This window comes from Brienomyrus brachyistius, chromosome 25, assembly GCF_023856365.1.
Source record: "Brienomyrus brachyistius isolate T26 chromosome 25, BBRACH_0.4, whole genome shotgun sequence".
In the NCBI taxonomy this organism is placed as follows: Eukaryota; Metazoa; Chordata; class Actinopteri; order Osteoglossiformes; family Mormyridae; genus Brienomyrus; species Brienomyrus brachyistius.
The window spans coordinates 12,462,264-12,485,028 of record NC_064557.1 but is presented as its reverse complement, the minus strand read 5'-3'; the positions used below and the strand labels follow the sequence as shown (position 1 = coordinate 12,485,028).

General features: G+C 47.3%; 2 protein-coding genes and 1 long non-coding RNA gene across 53 annotated transcripts in view; 1 reads left to right on the top strand and 2 right to left on the bottom strand.

Annotated features, from left to right (window-relative positions):
• The window catches only part of LOC125720607 (uncharacterized), a 58,092-nt gene extending 57,012 nt beyond the window's left edge, over positions 1 to 1,080 (bottom strand). For both annotated transcript variants that reach the window (XM_048996188.1, XM_048996189.1), the window contains exon 1: positions 959 to 1,080. The gene's annotated coding sequence lies outside the window, so the exon portion shown is untranslated. The remainder of the gene's footprint in view (positions 1 to 958) is intronic.
• Positions 1,081 to 13,742: 12,662 nt separating this feature from the next.
• On the top strand, positions 13,743 to 22,659 carry LOC125720608 (ribosomal protein S6 kinase beta-2-like). Of its 50 annotated transcripts, none has more exons than XM_048996215.1 (19): positions 13,743 to 13,886; positions 14,443 to 14,497; positions 14,872 to 14,909; positions 15,018 to 15,126; positions 16,471 to 16,539; positions 16,652 to 16,799; positions 17,596 to 17,653; positions 17,783 to 17,883; positions 17,980 to 18,070; positions 18,220 to 18,310; positions 18,544 to 18,651; positions 18,777 to 18,839; positions 18,963 to 19,133; positions 19,239 to 19,483; positions 19,519 to 19,553; positions 19,589 to 19,728; positions 19,834 to 20,079; positions 20,185 to 20,297; positions 20,392 to 22,659. In XM_048996215.1, the coding sequence occupies exons 2-13, from the start codon at positions 14,444 to 14,446 to the stop codon at positions 19,104 to 19,106; spliced, it is 1,074 nt and encodes a 357-aa protein (XP_048852172.1). In that variant the 5' UTR covers positions 13,743 to 13,886; position 14,443; the 3' UTR covers positions 19,107 to 19,133; positions 19,239 to 19,483; positions 19,519 to 19,553; positions 19,589 to 19,728; positions 19,834 to 20,079; positions 20,185 to 20,297; positions 20,392 to 22,659. The 50 variants fall into 50 exon arrangements, with proteins under 50 accessions (XP_048852172.1, XP_048852189.1, XP_048852179.1 ...); XM_048996232.1 differs by having other exon boundaries at positions 18,963 to 19,168; positions 19,204 to 19,273; XM_048996222.1 differs by lacking the exon at positions 19,519 to 19,553 and having other exon boundaries at positions 18,963 to 19,168; positions 19,204 to 19,273; positions 19,414 to 19,483.
• On the bottom strand, positions 15,870 to 16,464 carry LOC125720616 (uncharacterized). The gene is made up of 3 exons (XR_007385521.1): positions 16,157 to 16,464; positions 16,061 to 16,108; positions 15,870 to 16,012 (listed from the first exon to the last, which is right to left on the bottom strand). It is a non-coding gene; the product is annotated as an uncharacterized LOC125720616 (long non-coding RNA).
• Positions 22,660 to 22,765: the final 106 nt, after the last annotated feature.

The following is a 22,765-nucleotide window of genomic DNA, read 5'->3' as shown; positions in this document are numbered from 1 at the left end:
CCCTTAGGCTCTGACAAAATAAGGGTGACGTAGTCAAAAATTTCAACCAGCTACACTTATTTCAGTGGTGCGCGCTCCTGAGACAGATATGCATTATACATTAGGCATGATTTTATCGGTACAAAACCCTTTTATCCGGCGAGATATAATGGTGTCTGTGCTAGAGGGTAACCGCGTTGCCAGAATTCTTACGTACACGTTTAACAGCAAATTCAGATTATAAGAACTACACTCGTGTGTGCCTATCGATAGAAATTCTGACCAGAGCAAATACACATTGTCAGTCTTAGAGGCTGTGGTTTATTTCCTAAAGTAAAAGCGTGACATAAAGTCAGCGATCAAAAATGCAACGCAGCTTCTCCTCTCATCAAACAGCTCCAGATCCAAGCAGATTTTTTTAGAACTACACCTTGCACAATACAGTACTGCACGACAGAAAACGTATTCAAAATAAAGTATACTAGTACAAAATATTTGGAATAACCACAAAACCTTTCTATTAACTTATAACAGCGTTACACATAATGAAATATAATTAGAAATTAAGTTCTTCTCAGCTCTGCTTTAACTAGCAACCGAAACTCCATGTTAAACAATCATACCTTTCGAACGCGACTGATAACCCACCTAAAATAAAATCGTGACGGAGCAGTCAGCCATCACAATGTAATACAGATCCTCCTCTCATTACAGGGCCCGCAGGAAAAGAAAAATCCTTCACGAACCTCACAAAGGTTTCTTTTTTCTTTTGGAAGGACAAATAATGTATGTTATAACACGGACCCGAAGAAGTACACAAAACTAGTACAATTATCAATTAACATGGTTACAAGTGCATCTATTAAAATTCTGTTTTACAGCTCAGGCCTAAGTGGCGTAAGCAAAGCAGAACACAACATTGCATCTCTAAGCAAGACCATAAAACGATGAAAAGTTTAAATGTCCGGACCATACGTACCTTAGTTGCGAGTTATACATCTACTAGAAGCGAACGAGTAGTGATTTTTTTGAAGAGTTTTATCAACAGCCAAGAGGTTCAAAATCTGCCAGTTTATAACAATTCCAAGAACGAGGATTGAATATCTGTATCCGTACTATTCGAAGGAGGACTTATCGGATGTGAGCGTGAGTTAAGTAGGAAGGAAAGACAGGGGCGTTTCGGCACATGCCCAGGCGCACCACGTGCACCGAGCAGTGCAGCCCCAAAAGCCTTGACCCCTTCCCTTCGGTCCCTTTAAGGAATGTCTTTTAATAAGTTAATTCGATTAATATCCAATGTATTTCATACGATGGTGTGTAATATATATATATATATATATATATATAGGGGCGGCATGGTGGTGCAGTGGTTAGCACTGTTGCCTCACACCTCTGGGTCCCAGGTTCGAGTCTCCGCCTGGGTCACATGTGTGTGGAGTTTGCATGTTCTCCCCATGTCGTCGTGGGGTTTCCTCCGGGTACTCCGGTTTCCCCCCACAGTCCAAAAACATGCTGAGGCTAATTGGAGTCGCTAAATTGCCCATAGGTGTGAATGGTGTGTGTGTGCCCTGCAATGGGCTGGCCCCCCATCCTGGGTTGTTCCCTGCCTCGTGCCCATTGCTTCCGGGATAGGCTCCGGACCCCCCGCGACCCAATAGGATAAGCGGTTTGGAAAATGCATGGATATATATACATATATGTCATGATCGGCAGAGGCGAGAGTGGCGATCGTGCGGGTAAGCAGGCAAGCAGGAAGGCAGAATACAGGGCAAAACGGGAGTTTAATTAGGAAGACGGGTACGAACATCGACTAACATCAATGACGGACATGGCAATATATATATATATATATATATATCCCATCCATTTTCCAAACCGCTTAGGAATAGCATTTTAAATAAATAATTTTATCGAAAGTACTTCTTTTTATTAATGTTCCATCAGGATTTCCAGAACTCGTCCTTTGAGGTCGTCCTAAGGACGTCTTGCTGTTTGCTGGGCAGGGACATTTAATATTAAAACCATAATGTATGTCCGTGTTGGTGGAAAGAATTTTTTATGGGATTCTCGAATAACCCAAAATATATTACAGGTATTATATGATGTAAATTTAGTTTTTGAAGTGCCTTTCTGGAATGCGTTTGAAGGACAGCCTTGTTGGTTGTGACGCATTCGGTCTTCAAATGCAGCCTCAGAAGGATGCAGCCCCTAAATTCAGAGACAGCCATAGGCTGCATCCTTTGAAGGAAACGATCTCTGTCGCCTGTGTAGGTTTGCGCAATGACTCTGGGGATCTCGGCAAAAGAATAATGCATTTCTAGGCTGCAATGGGCTGCATGAAGTGAATATAAAATGCCCCCCTCTCGGGTGGTTTGGTCTGGTTCTGGAAGGGGACGCAAGTTATTAATTGTGTGCCATTATAAAAATGATGTTAATTCAAAGTTCGGGGAGCATTTCCGCAGAAACATTCGGTAGAATGGTGGTCGCTTCCTGAGCTCAGTATTAAAGTATTAACGTCACAACACAGAGTACCGTGCGGGGCTGAAATTTGTACGACAGCAGGCATATTGTAATACTGCAGTAACTATTCAGATATTGCAATCAAAGTACAGGGAAAGCGACTGGTTTAAGGTGCTTTATTGATACTGCTGTATGCATTCTCTCATTATCAGATGAACACAGCGCATATTACTTTATTAAAATGAGCAGAAGTACAGAGGTTACAAAAACTGCAGGATGATGTGTCAATGTGCAAGGGGATAGTTTTCAAAGAAGCTCTATGATTTCAGGGACGTGGGGACGGCTGGGGGAGAGTACGAAGCCCCTGTCTCAGTGGGCGCGTCTCCTTCTCGTCTTTAGGTGGACAGTGATGACGGCTGAGATCATGGCCAGCAAACCAGAGCCCAGGGAGGCAGTGTACAGGACGCAGAAGGACAGGGGACTGCCAGCTGGGGTGACAGAGAGGCACAGGCTGGGGTGACTCTTCCCTTATGGACCTTCCGGGCATGCTCAAGCAGATGGCATAACAGTATGATGAAAGGCACCTATTTTCTCATAAGATATTTAACTTCATTTGTGACAGTGAATGCTATATTTAAAATATACAGTATTCGATCCATCCATCTCTCAAAAGAGTCTATTTAGTAGGCTTCGGGGTGAGCCTGGAACCTATCACAGGGGGCACGAGGTACAAAGCAGGGGACTCCCCAAACGGCATGCCAGTCCATCACAGCCACACTCACTCTCAGTGTGGGCATCTTAGTGACGCCAGTCAGCCCATGCAGTGGCATGTTCCTGGACTGCAGGAGTAAGCTGGAGAAGAGACCCTCATCGTCACAGAAATCCCAAAGATTAACGTTAAGCTCCCGAGTGCCCCACACTGAGCCACCATTTGCCACCATATACAGTAACATCCCGGGTGGAGCCCAACCTTTGTACTGTCTCGCCTGTGACAGCTTCCAGACCTCCAACAACCCAGACCAGGATAAGTAGTAGGAGGATGGATGGATGGATGGATGGATGAATGGATTGATGGATGAAGAAACATACAGTAAAACACCAGCCTTATAACCTGACCTGTGCTTCAGCTTGATTTCACATGTATGATGTGGGTTGGGTAGTTTAAAATGCTGGTGTTTATCACATTTTCTAATTTTCGAGTGAATGTTACCTTGCTCACTGTCCTCCAGATCTCGTGTTTGTAAACCTGTAGTAATAATACAAATAAGTTATACAGTTGACTAACAGCACCACAAACAACTGAAAGTAAACTTGTAACCTGACAGAGCGTGTGCCAAATGTCATTCACACGTAATTCATGGTTTTGGAGAGAACTCATTTTTAAATGAAAACACATTCTACTTCCAGTCTACTAGCAGAAAGTTAATCATGGCAAAGTGAGCACTGTGGTTAAAAGATATGGGGGTCATTAGAGACTTTATTCAGGAACTGCACATGCGCAGAAAGGCTCGATAGCACGTGTCGGTAGGTAGAATTGGTCGATAGAACACTGGCCCGATGGAAAAACCGACGCGAAGCAATTGTCCACGGTGTCTAGATTTGCAGCTGCAACAAACACTTGCTGCATGACTGTTGTCGCTTCTGACAAAGTTCCGATGGTCTCGGCTGAGGCCAATATGCTGTTTAATAAGGCTGCTGCTTCCGTTAGGCTACCCATGGACTGTGGAGCCGACATCGGCCTAGTGATAAACACCCACTATCTAAAAACAACTTCCTGTTTAAGTGAGATGCCTTCCTGTTTAACTGAAAACCTTGCACAAGTGAAAAGCATTCACACATGCTACTGAAAGTGTCTCTTATAAACAACTGAAAATCTCTCACAAAGACTAGTTAAAACTTTTACACACACTATTGAAAAGCATACACACACACTAGCAAAGATGACATTTTCGGTTGTGTATGTATGCACCTTTTACTAGTGTGTGTGAGAGCGTTTCAGTAGTGTAGGTAAATGCTTTCACTTGTGTGTGCAAATTTCAATGTACCATGTGAAGGATTTTGATTTCATATATGTTTATGCATGATTTCTCTCACACACACACACACACACACACACACACACACATATATATATTTGGTAATTCTTAATAAAGTCCCTAACGGCCCCTCATCATAGGCTATGATGTGACAAAAAAGGATGTTGCATAATCTTTTATGTTACGTGTATGGTATGTAAGGTATGAGTAATGCAGTGTACGGATTACTGCACACAACAGAGCAATGACACAGCAAATCCCGATTAACTGACATGTTCTTTTACTGCTCGGGCTCATGCAAAATGGCGCAACGAAAGCACAGCAGGTCACATCACATGACGAGAAAGAGGGGCGGCGGACCTTGGAGTAGAATCGCGTTCCCGATGTGCAGCGCATCGCCGTCTCTGCCCACGCAGTAATAGAGGCCGAAGTCGGGCTGGCTCACGTTGGCGATGCGCAGCGCTATGGAGCGGTTTACAATGTCCGCCCCCAAACTGGGACTCGCGTTGTACCTAACGGCGAGCTTTCCGCTGTTTGCCACACGTGCAGCCAGCACAATGACCGGGTTATGATAAGCGGCATGTTTTATCCAGGTGGTGTCGATGTGGTATGAGATATTGCACCCGACTTGGATCGTATCACCGGGGGCAACCCTGAGTGTCTCTGTCGCTTGGTGAGATTGCGGCAGAAAAACAAGCCCTGAAAAACATAACAGTAAGTCAACAGGGGGCTTCAGCTTCCCTTCACCACAGCATCAGCATACAGGACGATGCTGTGGAATAAACTCCCTATTTGATCCCTATATAGCGAAGGTTAATAATCACGCTCACTAAAAATATATTGTTTCTGTCCATTACTTACGTTAACTGTCTAGTGAGTAATGATGATTACCTATGAGTCTGCAATTATAATGTTCTAATAACGTTCTCTTTTATTGGAAAATAAATTCAAAGTTGTAATTTAGTTGCCCACTTTTTGTCAAGTGACAAATACTAATATGATAATGGCCTAGCACCGACAGACATACTGCTATTTCTGCTTGTGACAGTCCGTGATCAAAATGAATTGCATTGGTCCATTTTGTTTTACAAGGAAATAAGCTACTAATGTGGTTACGAGATCAAAGGGGTAATAATGCTACCATAGCAACTGTGGATGTATGGCTTATTCGGCAGCATTGAAAGCCAAATACAACTAACAAAGAATAACTAACAAGAAACCAAACGGAAAAAACATGTCCTGTGAGGGGCTTTGCAAGTGTCAGTAAAGACAATCAAAGGTAATCAGCCATTTTATGACATTTTTTTTTTTAAATACGTGAGATGGGCCTTAACTTCCTACAACTGGTAAGGGTGCAGGTTTGGCAGATGGTCTGAAAAGTCCTTTATCACGTGAATAATTTAGTACTTCAATAGTTTCACATGGTTGACATAAGTCATGATCTCCAGATATCAACTTTTATCATCTCAAGATCTTAAGAAAATTAACTTAAACAAAGTTATCTTGAGACCACGAGAAAAGTAAGCCGTGATCTCGAAAGATAACGGGAAGTTAAAAATAATGATGATGCGTGACCTCTCTGGACATTCGTAAAATAGTGTGTTCGCGTTCCCTTTTCATTAAAATCACACCCCCAGGTTAAAGGCGTAGCCTCCCTTTTCCATAAACCTCCAGTGATGCCTTTACGTTCGTCTATATGATATTCCATGCACATCAGTGAAACACATATACTGGATTTAAGACCCAATAAAATTAACGAGCAGATGTCTAATTAGCTGAATAATACACATTTGCATCCCGGCGTGAACACAATAAATTGATCAACAGAAAAAACGTAATTAGACGAATACCTACCGAACAGCAGAAAGAGGCGAACAAAACGCATCGCGCCAATAGCCTTTTGACTCTGGGGCTGTTGTCCGTCTGCACAATTCGATGGTAAAGTTTCGAGTTCCACTGAATATAGTGCCAACCCCCCGCCCTACGTCTTCCTGCTTTCAGTTCACTTTAGTAGGGCTGAATAAATCAATACTGATATAAGTGATTTTTAGTTTATCTGTACATAATAATAAAAACAACAATAAAGAAAAATGTCATATTGAGTGTTTTGTGTCCATACCCACATTTAAATGAAATGTTCTTCTACTTTAGTTTCCACTTCTACCATGTTCTTCTACTTTAGTTTCCACTAGTCACACACCGAACTTCCTCTAGTATGACATACTGACCTGTACAACACAAAACCACTGTCACCCTCACCTTCACCACAACTCTATCCTCTCCTAGCACACTGCTGTTACACAAGCCTCAGCTGAACCAGCTCACGGTGTCAATTCAACACGTAAGGCCATGTACTTTTCACACTTGTTAACACACATGGAATTCTCACTCATCATCCATCCATCCATCCATCCATCACCATTGTAATAATGAACATGCCTGCCATCCTACTGTGATGTTACTAGTACACAGTTCATTTCCTTAACAAAGTAGACCTTACTCTTTATTGGTTTACCAAATTGCACCTTCAAACTTCATAATAACGCTGCAGGTACTGAGCCACTTCCTACTCAAGACGCCTACATCGACTGTTATCTAGGTAACCTCGAATTCTATGCATATCCCTTCATTTTCCAGTGCATGACACCGTCAGTAATTAATGTCTAATACGGAACCCATCTGAAACATTCCGGGGGGGGGCGTCTGTGCCTGTTTCTTCCCCACAACAAACTCCGTGCATGTTAAAGGCATCAGATTCATGTGGTTTCCCACCGCAACCCCAAATACTACATCATACCGATTATCAGCACTTCTGTATTTCCTGGTGCCTCCATTATTTGCATATCTGAATCTCAGCACTAGAATGCAAGTTGAAGGATCTGTGGTGGAGAGAGTGAGGAGCAGCAAGTTTCTTGGCGTGCACTAGGCAGAAGACCTCACCTGGATTCTCAACACCAGTACCCTAGTCAAGGAGGAACAATAGCACTTCCACTTCCTGAGGCAGCTGAAGAGTGCAAGACTTCCACCAGTCCTTTCACCACATTCTACGGCAGGGTTCTCCAGTTCTGGTCCTGTAGCACCAATATCCAACACAGTTAGAGATTTCCTTACAAACTGTGGTAGATTCTGGCCCTCAAAGTCCTGAATTGGTTAACCATGTTCTACAGGGACACCATAGAGCAGGGGTGGCCAATCTTACCCAGAAAGGGCCGCTGTGTGTGCAGCTTTTCGCTGCAACTTCCTAATTAGATTACTAATTAGGGAGCTGATTGGCTGAAGAGTCCTCACACCTGGGTGTGAACAGCTGACCTAAAGGTTATCCCAGAAACCCGCACGTACACCGGCCCTTTGCGGATAAGATTGCCCACCCCTGCCATAGACAGTCTTCTGACCAGCTGCATTGCTGTCTGGTTTGGAAACTGCAAAGTCCAGGACCGCAAGTCACGGCAGCAGATGACACATACAGCAGAATAAAAAACTTTGGGACCTCTCTCCCTTGCATCAAGGACATTTTCCACAAACACTGCACCCACAAAGCCTCCAGCTTTGTAGAGGACCCCTCCCACTCTTCCTATGGACTCTCTGTCCTCCTCCCATCTGGCGGGAGGTACAGGAGCATCCGAGCCAGCTCTGACAGGCTCAACAGCAGCTTCTGCCGCGAGGCTGTCAGGACATTACCTACTAGGGGTGGGAATAGGCAGTGACTGCCCAAATCAATATTAGTATATGTTGCTGATCCGATATATATATATCGCAATTTTAAAACAGATTTTGCTAACAAACATTTTTTGTCTACATTTAAAGTAAAGACAAGGGCTGGAATGATACACATATTCATCACATACTTTTACATTACAGCATTTTCAGTTTGGAACGTGCAATGAAACAAATATGTTTCTTGACAAAGGCAAAACCTAAATTTATTAACAGATGTTCAACATGGAAAACATTATGCTAATTATGCTTGAGTTGGTTACAGCTAGTGCTACAGAGCTCAAAGACCCTCCCCCATCAGTTAAATCAGTATTTGGGAACATTTTGGCTTTCCGATGAATTACACCAACACCAGAGAGAGTATTTTATAAGACTGATAATGTCTGTCTGCTGTTTTACCGAACTCAGATATTTTTCTAGAAACACATCCAACATGCTGAAGGAAATTCATACCAGACTAAAAACAGAGATGATGCAGGAAAAAGCTCTGCACACTCTTACTCATTCATGATAGCACCGCGCCAAAAACAGCACGTCAGCCCCTTGACAAAATCAGTGAGGGTAACTGGGCAAATATATTAGCAGTTCCCAAAGTGAACAACATGATTTCAGTAACCTACGTTTAAATTGATGTTTAGAAAGATTTTTTTCAAACTGTCACAGTGATATTAAAATCACCATTTTGAAGAATAGCATTTTTTTAGCATTTTGTAGTAGAATCGATTTCCTTCCCACAAGTACTAAATAGTGTCCATTTTACCCCTAACTCATCCCTGAAAACACTGCTGGTCTTTTGTTTTTTTCCTTTGTCCTGTCCGGCAGCTTTAGCAGAATCATGGTCTGAATGCCCTGCTGTGCCAAACATGTTTGCTTTACCATGAGGGGCTCTATAAACTCTGTACAGGCCCCTCATGTTGATCGATTTCTTTTTATTTTAATTTTATTTATTTATTTCATTTTGAACACATGTAAAAACATTGCAGTGGGTGAGCTGGCCGAAGAGGAGGGACAGATTAGGAGGGGAAAAAAAGAAGGAAAAGGAGAAAAAAAATAGACAGAAAAAAAGAAAAAAAGGAGTGGATAGATTCAGAAAGGAACAAACAAAATTAAAGCGTGTAGAAAGTAACACAAGTATACAAGCATATAAAATCTTAGTGTGTGCTTGGATGGGTGCATGCAAGTATATGTACATGTGTGCTTAACTGTGTGGGCGAGATGCAGGCTAGTGTGCGTGTGCTGTGTGCTTGTGTTGTGTGCGTGTGTTTTCAACATGGAATGTACTAAATAGCAAGGGTGGGAGGCCGCAACCACACCCCACAAGAGCCAAAGGTTGGCGGAGACAGGCCCGGGAGGACCAGGACGTCCAAAGCCCCCAAAAAGCATGGAAGAGCCGCGCCCCCGCCCCAGCCGGGAGAGGAAGGAGGTCCCAGACGCAGCCCCTGCAGCCAAAAGGGCATGAGCCCCAGAGAACCAGAGACAACAGGTAGCCAACCCCGCAGGGGCGCGGCCGCTCCCGTACGAGCCAAGGCCAGGGCCCCTAGGACCCCAGGCAGCTGGGTGCAACCAGCCCCTGGCAGAGAGCCCCACCCACGCCGGAGAAGCCCGAGTCCCCCCCGGGCCACCACCCCGAGGAAAGGGGCCAGCAACCATGCCCAGGAGACCAACCGCACCAAGGACGGAGCAGCAAGCCCCGGATCCAGGCCCCCACCATCCACACAGATACCCCGCAAACACACCTCTCAGCCATGCACATACACCATACACACATCCCCACAACATACACAGACACCCACACACAGAGACAAAAAGACATAGGCCCATCCACTCCGGACTGCCCTCTGATGTGCGGGAGAATGGATGCAACTCCCAGCGCCAGCCACGACCCCAGGGCGCCGCCCGCCGAGCTACCACCCAAGCGCCCCCCCCCGCCCCCCACCACCACCACCCCCGGCAGAGAGCAGGGGTGTAGGAAGACCTGCCCACTCTCTTCCCCCATGCACCTGTGTGAGAGGTAGAGTGTTGGATGCGTGTGGAGGTGTATGAGACTGTATGTATGAGACTGTATGTAGTGTAGGGCATGAGTATGACTGCTGAGAAACTAAGATGAATTTAAAATTGATGGGGGAAGCATAGAGGAGCGCTGCGTGTGAACAGCTCTCCTCCACGTCACTCCCCCATCAAGACCGTCAATGTATATGATGTGAGTAAAATTGGGAGGCGAGTGATACCACCAGTCTCTGAGTAGTGCCTCCGCCCCCCAAGGCCCCGTGTGTATACTGGTATGTGATGACTAAAGCGCAGTTAAAACAGGGGGAGGCAGAAGGCCGTGCAGCACAGTGAGTAAGGCCACGTAAATAGCCCTCCCCACCGTAGTATGCATGGCATACACCCCCCACCCCCCCTGAGGTCCTACGTGTGTGCGTGGCATATTGTAAATGAGGGGGGAGAGGGGATGGGATTCATAAGGCCAGGGGGCAGATTGCTCACCCCCTGGCAAAAGAGAGCCAATTAACCAGCTGGCTCAATAGGCACCCCAGCCCCCCACCATCGTGCGGGAAGAAGCGGACCCAGGGCCCCCGGCGACCACACCCCAGGGCACCGCCAGCACCAAAAGCCACCGCACCCCCCCTACACCCTGAAGGGCAGTCCGCACTCAGACAGTCACTCACCTGACGACAAAAAATGTGGCAGACTTCCCCAGGCCTGAAACACACCACCCCCAACACTGTGCAGGCCGGACACCCCGACATGGACCAACCCCCCCCCCCCCCCCCCCCCCCGGCAGCACCACCGGGGGAGCACAGGCCACCCTGGCGTAGGGGGGGTACCCACCGAGGAGATGGCCAGACACCGGGCTGCCGACCCTGTACCCAGGCCCGCACCGAAGAGGCCAACCGCCCACCCCAGGGCCGTCCCCCAACACCACCAGCACCCCAGACCCCACGCCCCATGACCACCAGGCAGCACCCGCCCAAGCTCTCCCCCACCACCCCCAGCCAAGGCAAACACCCAGACACCACAAGACGGCAGCCACAGCCCCCCAGCCCCAAGAAGCCACTAGACGCCCATAGCCCAAGGGCCCAACCCCGCCACCCGCCAGGATCCCGAGGAGATGAGACCACAGCCGACCACCCCCCCATATAGCGGAATTGGTCAGAGTGGACCAGAGAGAATCCAATTCACCTAATTGTTTATTTTGTAAGGGAGCAGATATTCTCTCCATACTTCAGGGGTCTAACAGTAAATTTCTATACTGAGTAATACATAAATTATTTTCTGATTTCCAGTTCATGAAGATAGTTTTTTTTGCAATGCCTAAGGCAGTAAGGATTATGTGTGCCTTATTTTCTTCCATATATAATTCACTTGCATCTCCTAAAATGCACAGTGTAGGTGAGGTTGGGATATTGTAATTAAACTAGAATGATAGATCTTCACATATCCTCTGCCAGAACTTCTGCACCGGTGTGCAGGACCATATTGCATGCATGTAGTTCTCCACAAAGTTACCTGAGCAGTGGGTACATAGATTTGAATGTAAAAGGCCCATTTGGAACATCCTTTGTCTTGTGTAGTGTATTCTATGGAGAGTTTTGTATTGTACAAGTTGCAAGTTGGGACTTTTAGTCATTTTGAAAGTGTTTAAACAAAACAAAATAAAACAAGTTTAGCTCTGGATCAATGGGTAGATCTTGCTCCCATTTTGAGGTTGGAAGGGAAATTGAGTCATCTATTTTTGACAATAACTTATACAATTTTGATAATAATTTGGGGCAAGAGAGATTTAAAAATTCAAGTACCCATGGAGGTATTTCTAAATTAAGCTGATTAGGGTTGAACCTTGCCTTAATAATGGACTTCACTTGCTGATACTCAAGAAATTTATTGTTGCTAAATCCATATTTTGAGACAAGTTCCTTGAGTGTGATAACTTTCCTGTTTTGAATAACATGTTCTAGATTTATAATCCCTTTATCGCGCCATATGGGAAAGTTCAATGCTTTCTTTTACTGGCAAATATCTGGATTGTTCCAAATGGGTGTTAGATTGCAGGGGATAAGTGCAGACCTGTGCAGACCTGGTTATTTTTTAAAATTCCCACCAGGCTGTCAATGAGGTGTTAATACTAAGGCTTTTAAAACAGTTATAACGCTTAATGCTAGGGCTTATAAAGGGTAGATCAGAGATTTTTACTTCTCCACAGATTGCTTGTTCTAAATCCAGCCATGAACTGTCTACTGGGCTTGATTTAATCCAATTTGATACATACTGCAATCTGTTGGCTAAGAAGTAGTGATAGAAATTTGGTAGTTCTAGACCAAATTTATTCCGCTGTTATGCTGATATGGGCCTGTATCACCAAGCCTACAAGTAATTCAGATAAGCATGAAATGTGTCCTGGTGATACAGGCTCCTGCTGTATTACTTCTTACATACACACACATTGCCAGAAAAAAAAATGTTGCGGACAGAAAACGGGAGCCCAATGAACACAATTTGGACTTGCAGTCCTCTTCGTTCGTATGTCTGAAAGTTCCTAAGTTTAAAGTTCGTAAGTAGAAGAGCGTCTGTATATGCACTGCCCTGTGTGTTTTCACCGTAAGTCCTGTGGTGTCCCCCCGTCCCCCGCGCTGTTATGTAACACTATTTCATGGCACTGAATACCTGCATGATGGCACGAAAATACGGCCCACATAATGTAACTTAATTTCTCTTGCTGCGTCTGTGTCCACTATAATGATTAGTGAAATGGGTGGAATAGAATAGTTTTTAAGATATCTGTATTTATAATGCTTGATCGTCTTTAATTTGAAAATTGATACTTAATTTCATATTTCAGATTATCGTCACAATTTATACACAGAAATCACATCTATCCCGGAAGTTTCGGTGGTATACCGCAAACGGGTAGACAATTAAAAAGCAAACACGTCATGTTACAAAATGAAATGGAACTACAACCATAATTTGTAATCTGACGGTAAAGTATGCTGGGGCGGAGGAATGAAATGTTTACGAAAACACAGGACAAATCATGTATTGATGTTCAAAACGACACATAAAAATATAAATGTAGGGTTGCCAATTGTCTCGGGTATCTGGCGTGACTTTCGGGCTTTCAGACTCGCGCAAGGAATCTCATATATCACTGCACTACAAACCTAAAATTAGTTGGGGTAGTTTGCAAACCATACAAGCTATTTACAAGGTAAAAAATATATGTGTGCAGACTGGTCTCGAATTTAAAATCTCACGCCAGCCAGCTGCCCAAACTTGGTAACCGTGCTTCATTGCTGTCATTTTTCACTGTTTACTTATGGATTACATGCCTCCACGTGAAATCTTTACTGGTTGCAAAATCATCAATACGATCTACGCAAAATGAAAAGAGGACGCATGCTACGGTCATATAGAGGCACCAAATAATCGAAATCATATGGATACAGTTACAGTTATGCATAAAATACACAAACGGTTACGTACAGGTTTCGGTTAGGTTAGGCTGGTGACATGTGCTTCCGGGTGTGCGTGCGTCGCCAGTCGCTTAGTGATGACGCGCGCAGGTGGGCGCCTCCCTGCCAGACCCGGGTCCGCTCTGGATGTGCGCAAAGGGAGTACGGGACACCTGGGAGCCGAGGAGGACACCTACACCAGCCTGGATGCGGTAATTCGGGCAGCCTGAAGGCCAGTGAGAAGGTACGAGCAGGCGTCCATAAGAGTGTAAGCCCGGAAAAGTGACAAATAACACACCTATGGTGTGATAGCTACAGACGCTTGCTACTCGTACATCAGCGTATGCACTTCACCCGCTAATCTGTGAGAAGTTAAACTAATAAAATTACTCGTAGGTGAAGCTACCTGATGTACTGGGTCGCGTAACTGCTTAATCGGTTAACTGGCTGCGACAGCCGAGGTCGCTCCGCGTAGGAAATTGGGTGGGTGGCCTGTAACATCATCTTAAGGTGTTAATTATGGCTTCAGAAAGCAAAACGCGTACTACTACTACTACTACTGTATCACACTTGAGTGCTAGATAGCTGTGGGGGTGGGGGGAGTGAGTGAATGAACCCAGTCATTAAGTTCTCATAACCTGCATACCAGGTCAGATTCTGCCCTTCACTATAACACTGATCTATATCCAAGGTAATATATTGACTGGTGTTACTTACGCACACATTGCAGAAACCAAAATGATGTTAATAATTTTATCTGTAAAAGGTAGGTTGTTTGAACATGTGTTTCTTTGCTCTAGGATGGCTGGAGTTTTTGACATCGACCTGGAGTCTGAGGACCCGAGTGATGCAGAGGTAATGCTCAGGGTTTGCTCTGGGAACCAGAGAATATCTAGCCTTTTGTTGGAGCTGGCTAGTCTGGAACATATCTGTAGATCTAGCATGAGTTGCCACAGACTGAGCCATTGAAAGGCATTCATAATCCCTAGCACTCTAGTAAAGGTTATAGGTCTTGGATGGTACTCATTTTTAACTGGCTTATAGACACATTTTGCCACTGGGGCTACCACCCAGTTCTTGGATTGTTTGAATGATTCACAGTGTTACGATATGAATGAGAAGATTGTTTGGTTAAGGCAGCGGCACGCCCCAGCAGGGCAGTGTAAGGTAGTGCATGTCTTGCCCCGGGGTGGACCATTAAAGTAAGTGCCATGGTGTCTCTGTTTCAGGATGAGGTGTGTGACTTCACCATGGCAGAGACTGAGCCGTGAGTCATTCTCATACCCGCTGTCTTCTCTCTGAACTCCACATGTGTCTCTTTGTCGTCCGTAACATCTTTGCCGCAGTCACCCTGACTCGTGTTTTGTCACTGCAGTGAGCAGAGGGAGGAAGTGGAGCTCACTGGCAGCAGCGTGGACAGGGAGAGGGTCGGTCCCGAGTACTTCGAGCTGCTTACGGTCCTAGGCAAGGGTGCCTATGGCAAGGTGTGTCCCTAACACTCTTTGGCCTGTTAGACCAGAGAGTGGCGGTTGGGGCCATTTTGACTACAGCTTATGCCTGTTCCAGCCTGCATTGGAAGCAGGTCCATCACAGAACTCACATTCATCATGGGCCAATTAGAGACAGCATGAAGAAAGTAGAGGACCTGCTTATACTGCCACAGGAAGATGCCAAAATATTGTGGAGCATCACACCGCTTAGCCGCTTTCCCTGTACTGTGCTCTTCATTTCTGTTCTCACATTGCCGAGCCTCTTTCTGAATGCTGTGCACATTTTACAGTGCATCACACTGCTGAGTTTTTTTTCCCATGTAACATTCACCTTACACAATGCAGTTTGTCATACTGCTGAGCCTCTTTTTGGGTACCTGTCACGATCACTGCTGAACAGAGCTGTGATCGTGTGGGTCGGCAGGCAGGAACAGGCAGGAAGTCCAAAGTCGGGGAATCAGGGGTTTATTCAGAGGACTAAGGACTAGAGACATAAGACGATAACTAACATCATAACCACAATGACGGACAGGGGAACAGGCAAGACCAGGACTTAAATAAGACCAGACTGAGTAAAGTAATCAGACACAGCTGGAAACGATCAGGGCAACACACGTGGGTAATCAGGGGGCGTGGCACACACGAGGAGCCGACGAGCCGGGTCATGACAGTACCATGCACCCTGCACATTTTACAGTGCATCACGCTGCTGAGCCTCTTTCCGTGTACCTCGCATCTCCCACACAATACTGTGTGTCACATTTCTGAGCCTCTTTCCGTGTACCTCGCACATATTACAGTGCATCACGCTGCTGAGCCTCTTTCCGTGTACCTCGCACATATTACAGTGCATCACGCTGCTGAGCCTCTTTCCGTGTACCTCCCACACAATACTGTGTGTCACGCTGCTGAGCCTCTTTCTGTGTACCTCGCACATATTACAGTGCATCACGCTGCTGAGCCTCTTTCCGTGTACCTCCCACACAATACTGTGTGTCACGCTGCTGAGCCTCTTTCCGTGTACCTCGCACATATTACAGTGCATCACGCTGCTGAGCCTCTTTCCGTGTACCTCGCACATATTACAGTGCATCACGCTGCTGAGCCTCTTTCCGTGTACCTCGCACATATTACAGTGCATCACGCTGCTGAGCCTCTTTCCGTGTACCTCCCACATATTACAGTGCATCACGCTGCTGAGCCTCTTTCCGTGTACCTCGTACATGTTACAGCGCATCACACTGCTGAGCCTATTTTCATGTACCACACACATATTACAGTGCATCATGCAGGCATTTTTTTTTAAGTACAATGAGCATTGTTGTCCTTTTCTTTTAGGTGTTTCAAGTAAGGAAGGTGCAGGGTGCTCAGACTGGGAAGATATTCGCCATGAAAGTGCTGAAAAAGGTATCGTGTTATGAGTTCCCCGACGAGCTCTTCCGTTGTCCTCGGCCTTCTTTCTCCAGCCGTCCATCGGTGCCTCTCGTAATCCGCCATATTGGCCCGGCTCCGCCCCTAGGCCAAGATCGTATGCAATGCGAAGGACACAGCTCACACCAGAGCCGAGCGCGACGTCCTGGAGACCATCAGGCACCCTTTTATCGTGGACCTGCTCTATGCTTTTCAGACCGGCGGCAAGCTCTACCTTATTCTGGAGTGTCTGAGCGGTGAGGAGGGGGCGCTGTGCGCTCCTGTGTTTGACCCGCTTGCTTGAAGCAGCATGCGGCATATGTCTCTCTTGGTTAGCTTTCCTTTTAGCTTGTGTTTTCCTCACATATCCTTCAGGCGTGGTGCTGCTTTGTCTCTTCTCTGTATCTCTATCTGCTGCTCACTGTCCCCCAGCTTCCAGTTACTGGCCAAACCCTCCTCTCTGCTTGTTCACTCGTCTACGCCATGTTACTCGGGATGTCTTGTGCATCTTGGGAATCCTTAGAGCCTGGTGCCGTGTGGGTTTTTCTGGAATCGCGGTTGTTTCCTGAGCTACACTTTTCACAGTAAACTCAATATTCATTGTCACGTGCGTTGTTTTACAAGTTCAGTATATAATGAAATATACGCCTGGTCACTCCTAAGACTACATAGGGTGCATCTATTTTTAGCACAGTAATCCATGTATATTAAAGTGCAGTGTGCAGTTGTGTTTGTGTATTTCGTATTAGCAGCTTGCTTTATATTATGAGACCGTGTTAAAGGCTGTGGTGGCATGTCCTGTTTGAGAATTCTTATGGCCTGAGGATAGAATCATTAGATGTATTACAGCCTCATTCTGGTGGTCAAGATGTATTACGTACTCATTCTTGTGGTCGTGGTGTAGTAAGTACTCAATTTTGTGGTTGTGGTGTAGTAAGTACTCTTTTTTTTTTGTGGTCTAGGTGTAGTAAGTACTCATTCTTGTGGTCATGGTGTAGTAAATACTAATTCCCATTGTCTGTATCATATTTGCTTCCCCCCCTCCTCCTCCAGGTGGGGAACTATTCATGCAGCTGGAGAAGGAGGGCATTTTCATGGAGGACACAGCCTGGTGAGGAGGGGGACAGTGTGATAAATGGCCACGTATGAAAGAGCAGTAGCCGGTACATGATGCGCAGTGGATATAGAATTTTCGGAAGTTGGTTGTTTGCAGACGGCGGTGCTTTCCTCTGCTTCACAGCTTCTACCTGGGGGAGATCACTCTAGCTCTGGGACACCTGCACTCTCACGGGATCATATACAGAGACCTGAAGCCTGAGAACATCATGCTGGACCAGCAAGGTGGGTGTCCTTGTGGCGTTTGTGTAGTCGCCTTGGGCCGGGATGTCAACTGTTCCAGGACACCCTCACGCTGTCATTTCTCTGTCTCGCTTGCAGGGCACATCAAGCTGACCGATTTCGGCCTCTGCAAGGAGTCTATTCACGATGAGGCCGTCACACACACCTTCTGTGGGACCATAGAGTATATGTGAGTGTAGATAAGCATGGACTGGACTGCTTTTGTGGTGCTGGAGGACCTTGAGTGGTGCAGTATTGCGTGCGAGACTGTTGGTGCACGTTGACTCTTTGGATCTGCGGTTCTGGAGGTTGGTGATTGATGGCCCCTCCCTCTTCCAGGGCTCCAGAGATCCTGACACGCTTGGGACACAATAAGGCGGTGGACTGGTGGAGTTTGGGAGCGCTGATGTTCGATATGATGACTGGCTCGGTAAGAGAGAACAGCATTAAAAATATACAGTATTAATTAGCCGTGTGGTGGTGATGCAGCCCTGGATGGCTCCAGCGCGCTATGCGCACAGCATGGCCGGTACTGGGGGCCTTCGGGGCTCTCCCAGAACATGACCAGCAGGTGGCAGTGTGTGTGTGTCATTCGGCATCACTGTACGTTTTCTTTAGCTTTCTTCATCCCATAAACCCATCCTCCCCCTCACTCTCCTGTAGCCCCCATTTACAGCAGAGAACAGGAAGAAGACCATTGATAAGATCCTGAAGTGTAAACTGAACCTGCCTCCCTACCTCACCCTGGATGCCAGGGACCTGATTAAAAAGGCAAGGTGGTCAAAAGAGAATTGGGGGGTGCCGTGGCCCCAAGTCCAGAAACGCACCTGGATTCTCACAAGAAAACCTTCTCTCTCTCTTTGCCCCCTCCATCACCCTCTCCCTTGCCCCCACAGCTGTTGAAGAAGAGTCCGGTGCAGAGGCTGGGCTCCAGTAAGGCAGACTGTGCTGACATACAGGTACAGAGACCCGTCCTGTCTTGCTGAGGTCTAACAGCATTTCCCACTCTTTTCACACTCGGGCCCTTCACTGTTCCATGACTGAAATATACTAAAGCCTGTCTCTTCTCTGTCTCTTGCCAGAAACATCCCTTTTTCAGACACATCAACTGGGATGACCTGCTGAGTAAACATGTGGAGCCTCCTTACAAACCCAGTCTGGTAAGCGCCCCCACAGTCATACAGCCATGCATGGGGGCTTCCCCCTCTCCCAGTGGAGGTCGGTAAAACGGCCGTCCCCCTCTCCCGGTGGCAGTCGGTAAAATGGCCATCCCCCTCCCCCAGTGGAGGTCGGTAAAATGGCCATCCCCCTCCCCCAGTGGAGGTCGGTAAAATGGCCGTCCTCCTCTCCCAGTGGAGGTCGGTAAAATGGCCGTCCCCCTCCCCCAGTGGAGGTCGGTAAAACGGCCGTCCCCATCTCCCAGTGGCGGTCGGTAAAACGGCCGTCCCCCTCTCCCGGTGGCGGTCGGTAAAACGGCCATCCCCATCTCCCAGTGGCAGTCGGTAAAACGGCCGTCCCCCTCCCCCAGTGGAGGTCGGTAAAATGGCCGTCCCCCTCCCCCAGTGGAGGTCGGTAAAATGGCCGTCCCCCTCCCCCAGTGGAGGTCGGTAAAATGGCCGTCCCCCTCTCCCAGTGGAGGTCGGTAAAATGGCCGTCCCCCTCCCCCAGTGGAGGTCGGTAAAATGGCCGTCCCCCTCTCCCAGTGGAGGTCGGTAAAATGGCCGTCCCCCTCCCCCAGTGGAGGTCGGTAAAATGGCCGTCCCCCTGTCCCAGTGGAGGTCGGTAAAATGGCCGTCCCCCTGTCCCAGTGGAGGTCGGTAAAATGGCCGTCCCCCTCCCCCAGTGGAGGTCGGTTAAATGGCCGTCCCCCTCCCCCAGTGGAGGTCGGTAAAACGGCCATCCCCCTCTCCCGGTGGCAGTCGGTAAAATGGCCATCCCCCTCCCCCAGTGGAGGTCGGTAAAATGGCCGTCCTCCTCTCCCAGTGGAGGTCGGTAAAATGGCCGTCCCCCTCTCCCAGTGGAGGTGGGTAAAATGGCCGTCCCCCTCTCCCAGTGGAGGTGGGTAAAATGGCCGTCCCCCTCTCCCAGTAGCAGTCGGAGGAGGACGTCAGCCAGTTTGACAGCCGCTTCACACGGCAGACACCGGTGGACAGCCCTGATGACACGTCCCTGAGCCAGAGCGCCGAGCACGCCTTTGCGGTGAGAATCCTTCTCCCCGGCCTCGTCGTCTCACGCCTTGCTCATTAGTGCTTTCTGCTTTATTTTGAGACTTGCTCACATCAGCTGACAGCTGCTCCTTCACAGGGCTTTACCTACGTGGCCCCCTCGGTGCTGGAGAGCTTAAAGGAAGGCTTTTCCTTCGAGCCGAAGACTCGGCCCGTACGCAGGGTCAGCAGCAGCCCGCACACGCCTGTCAGGTGAGGGAGCTTGTGCCGATCTGGCCGCTCTGCCTTCACTTGCCTGCTGTGTGGAAACACTTCTCAGTTTCAGTGACACTCTTCCCCTCTGCAGTCCCCTCAAATTCACCCTGGCTGAACCATTCAAGTGTAGTGCTGATGGGGAGATGGAGACACCTTATGAGGCAACGCCCCAACCCAGTGACAACTGCACCTCTCAGCCTATCAGGACCCCAGGCCGTGCTAAGAAGAAGAAGAAGAAAGGGCACAGATGAGGGCAATAGAAGCGGAACGTACCCGGGGTGGGGCACCACCCATTCCCCACTCACCAGCGTGCGGCCGTGACCACCTTCAGCGTGAGGGGGTCTACACCTTCAGCGTGAGGGTCTTAACACCATCAGCATGAGGGCGTCTACACCTTCAACGTGAGGGTCTTACCATCAGCATGAGGGCGTCTACACCTTCAACGTGAGGGTCTTAACACCATCAGCATGAAGGTGTCAACACCTTCAGCGTGAGGGTCTTAATACTGTCGGACTGTGGACTTCGGCACCTTCAGCCTGACAGCGTCAACACCTTCAGCGTGAGGCTGTGGACGCCTTCAGCGTGGGGGCGTTGACATCTTCACCGTGATAGTTTTAAAACCTTCAGCATGCACCACCAGCAAGGGGGGCATCAACGTATGGAGTCGCTGCTAAAATTTCTGCTTTCAATGTTATTATTAAAGTACTATTTCTTTCCGAGTAGGGCAGTAATTATCAGGGGTTGTATTGGTGGTATTGGGGTTGCGGCTGTTAGTAATTTGAGTTCTGGCTCATCTGCTAATGTCTGCTCTCAGGTGGACCTCCTCTGCTGGGCAGGGACCAGAGCGATGGGCCGGAAGAGCTGATTATTATACAGAAGGGAACCTCTCTTGCTGGCCTTGTATGCCTAAGCAGGGTGTGCTGTTCCTGCTGCGTGTGCATGTGTGTGTATGCGTGTGTGTGTGTACCAGTATGGGTTATTGATCACATTCTTAGTTAATGTTCTCTGTCAGCCTATCAGCACCAGCCGGGGTAAAATCCGCCAGGGTGAGCAGAACGATGCCCAGCTACTCGGTGTGAGAAGGTGTGACCTTCGGCCATTGCAAGGGTAAAGAGAGCAGCAGTGGCTGGCCGCGTGACCCCCCTCCCAGCAGAGTGATGCGTGATTCTTCCTGTAACATGGATAATGAACTCTTGGCAAACCACTTTAGCATGTGTATGGTGTGTTGGATTGTATGAATGACAGCAGAGAAACCGTTTGAAATTTTGGCTGTTATAAATGTGATGGGTTTGGACATTTACATGTACAGTACGCTGTGGTGCGATATAGACCCTCACCCCACGATTCATCCAGAAAGACGCTGGTCTCCAGGCTCAGTGGCCTTGTTTGGTTTGGGCTGATACAGTAATTTTCATGTCACCCTTTGCAGTAATCATATTATGATGTTTCAGAACCTCTGATCTTGAGCCCTGCTGGGTGCTGATACAACTTCATGCTGCGATTTCCTTTTTTCTCTGAAGTGCAGTCTTTGTTAACGTATATCTAAGTCAAATCTGAAATAATGGGACGACAGTCACTGAAATCTACCTTAAGTAACATTGCTGAACGAGTGTTTTTTTTTCTTTCCTAAATGATGGTTTCAGATGAATTATGAGTGTTTTGAAAGTGGCATTTCCATCTAAACTGTTTTCGTTTGATCTCGGTGCTCTTACGGACTGAGGTTCGGTTTGAGGTGGCATTACGCCCTCTAGAGGCAGTCTCCAAGGGAGAGCTTGGTGCCAAATAAGCTCCGCCCAAATTTGTGCTTGCCCAATAGGAGTCAAGCCCCTGTGTTGAAGGGTGTGTCTCTCCTCTGACCCTAACTGTGCTAGCCTTCCAGTACTGAGTACAGTCCCACGTGCCTTGTGAGCTGCTATAGTTTCACAGGAGGGTAAATTAGGACATCAGCCAATCCAAACAGGTGGGGGTGACTAAGTACAGCAGGGAGGGTGTGGGCTTTCACATCACCTCAGTTCACATCACTGAAGACCTCAGGTGCACTTACTCATTGTGGAGATGAATGAACTGGCTATTGTGTAAAGTCAGGCCTTCATTTCAGAAACTTGCATATTGTCCTACAAAGCAGGAGGTGAGGGCCTTACCACTGGCTCCCAAACCACCCTCTGCCCCTTTCAGATCATGAAGAGGGCCAAGAAGAAGGTCCTTAGCAAATGGTTTTCAGAAATAAGTACTGACCCAACTCTGAGGAGCACTGGGGGAACGACTCTGGAGAACCATTAAAGACAGAGAACCTCTGTTAGCATGAGTGTGTCTGTTCAGTATCTGGTTTCAATTGATATCAATAAATGGGTGGAATTCGGCTGCTGTGTGAACATGTTTATTTCTACTTTGCATTCATTTACAGCAGCAGCCTGCACATTTGTCTTCAAGCTAATACACATCATACACTGTAGTCCAATTAACCC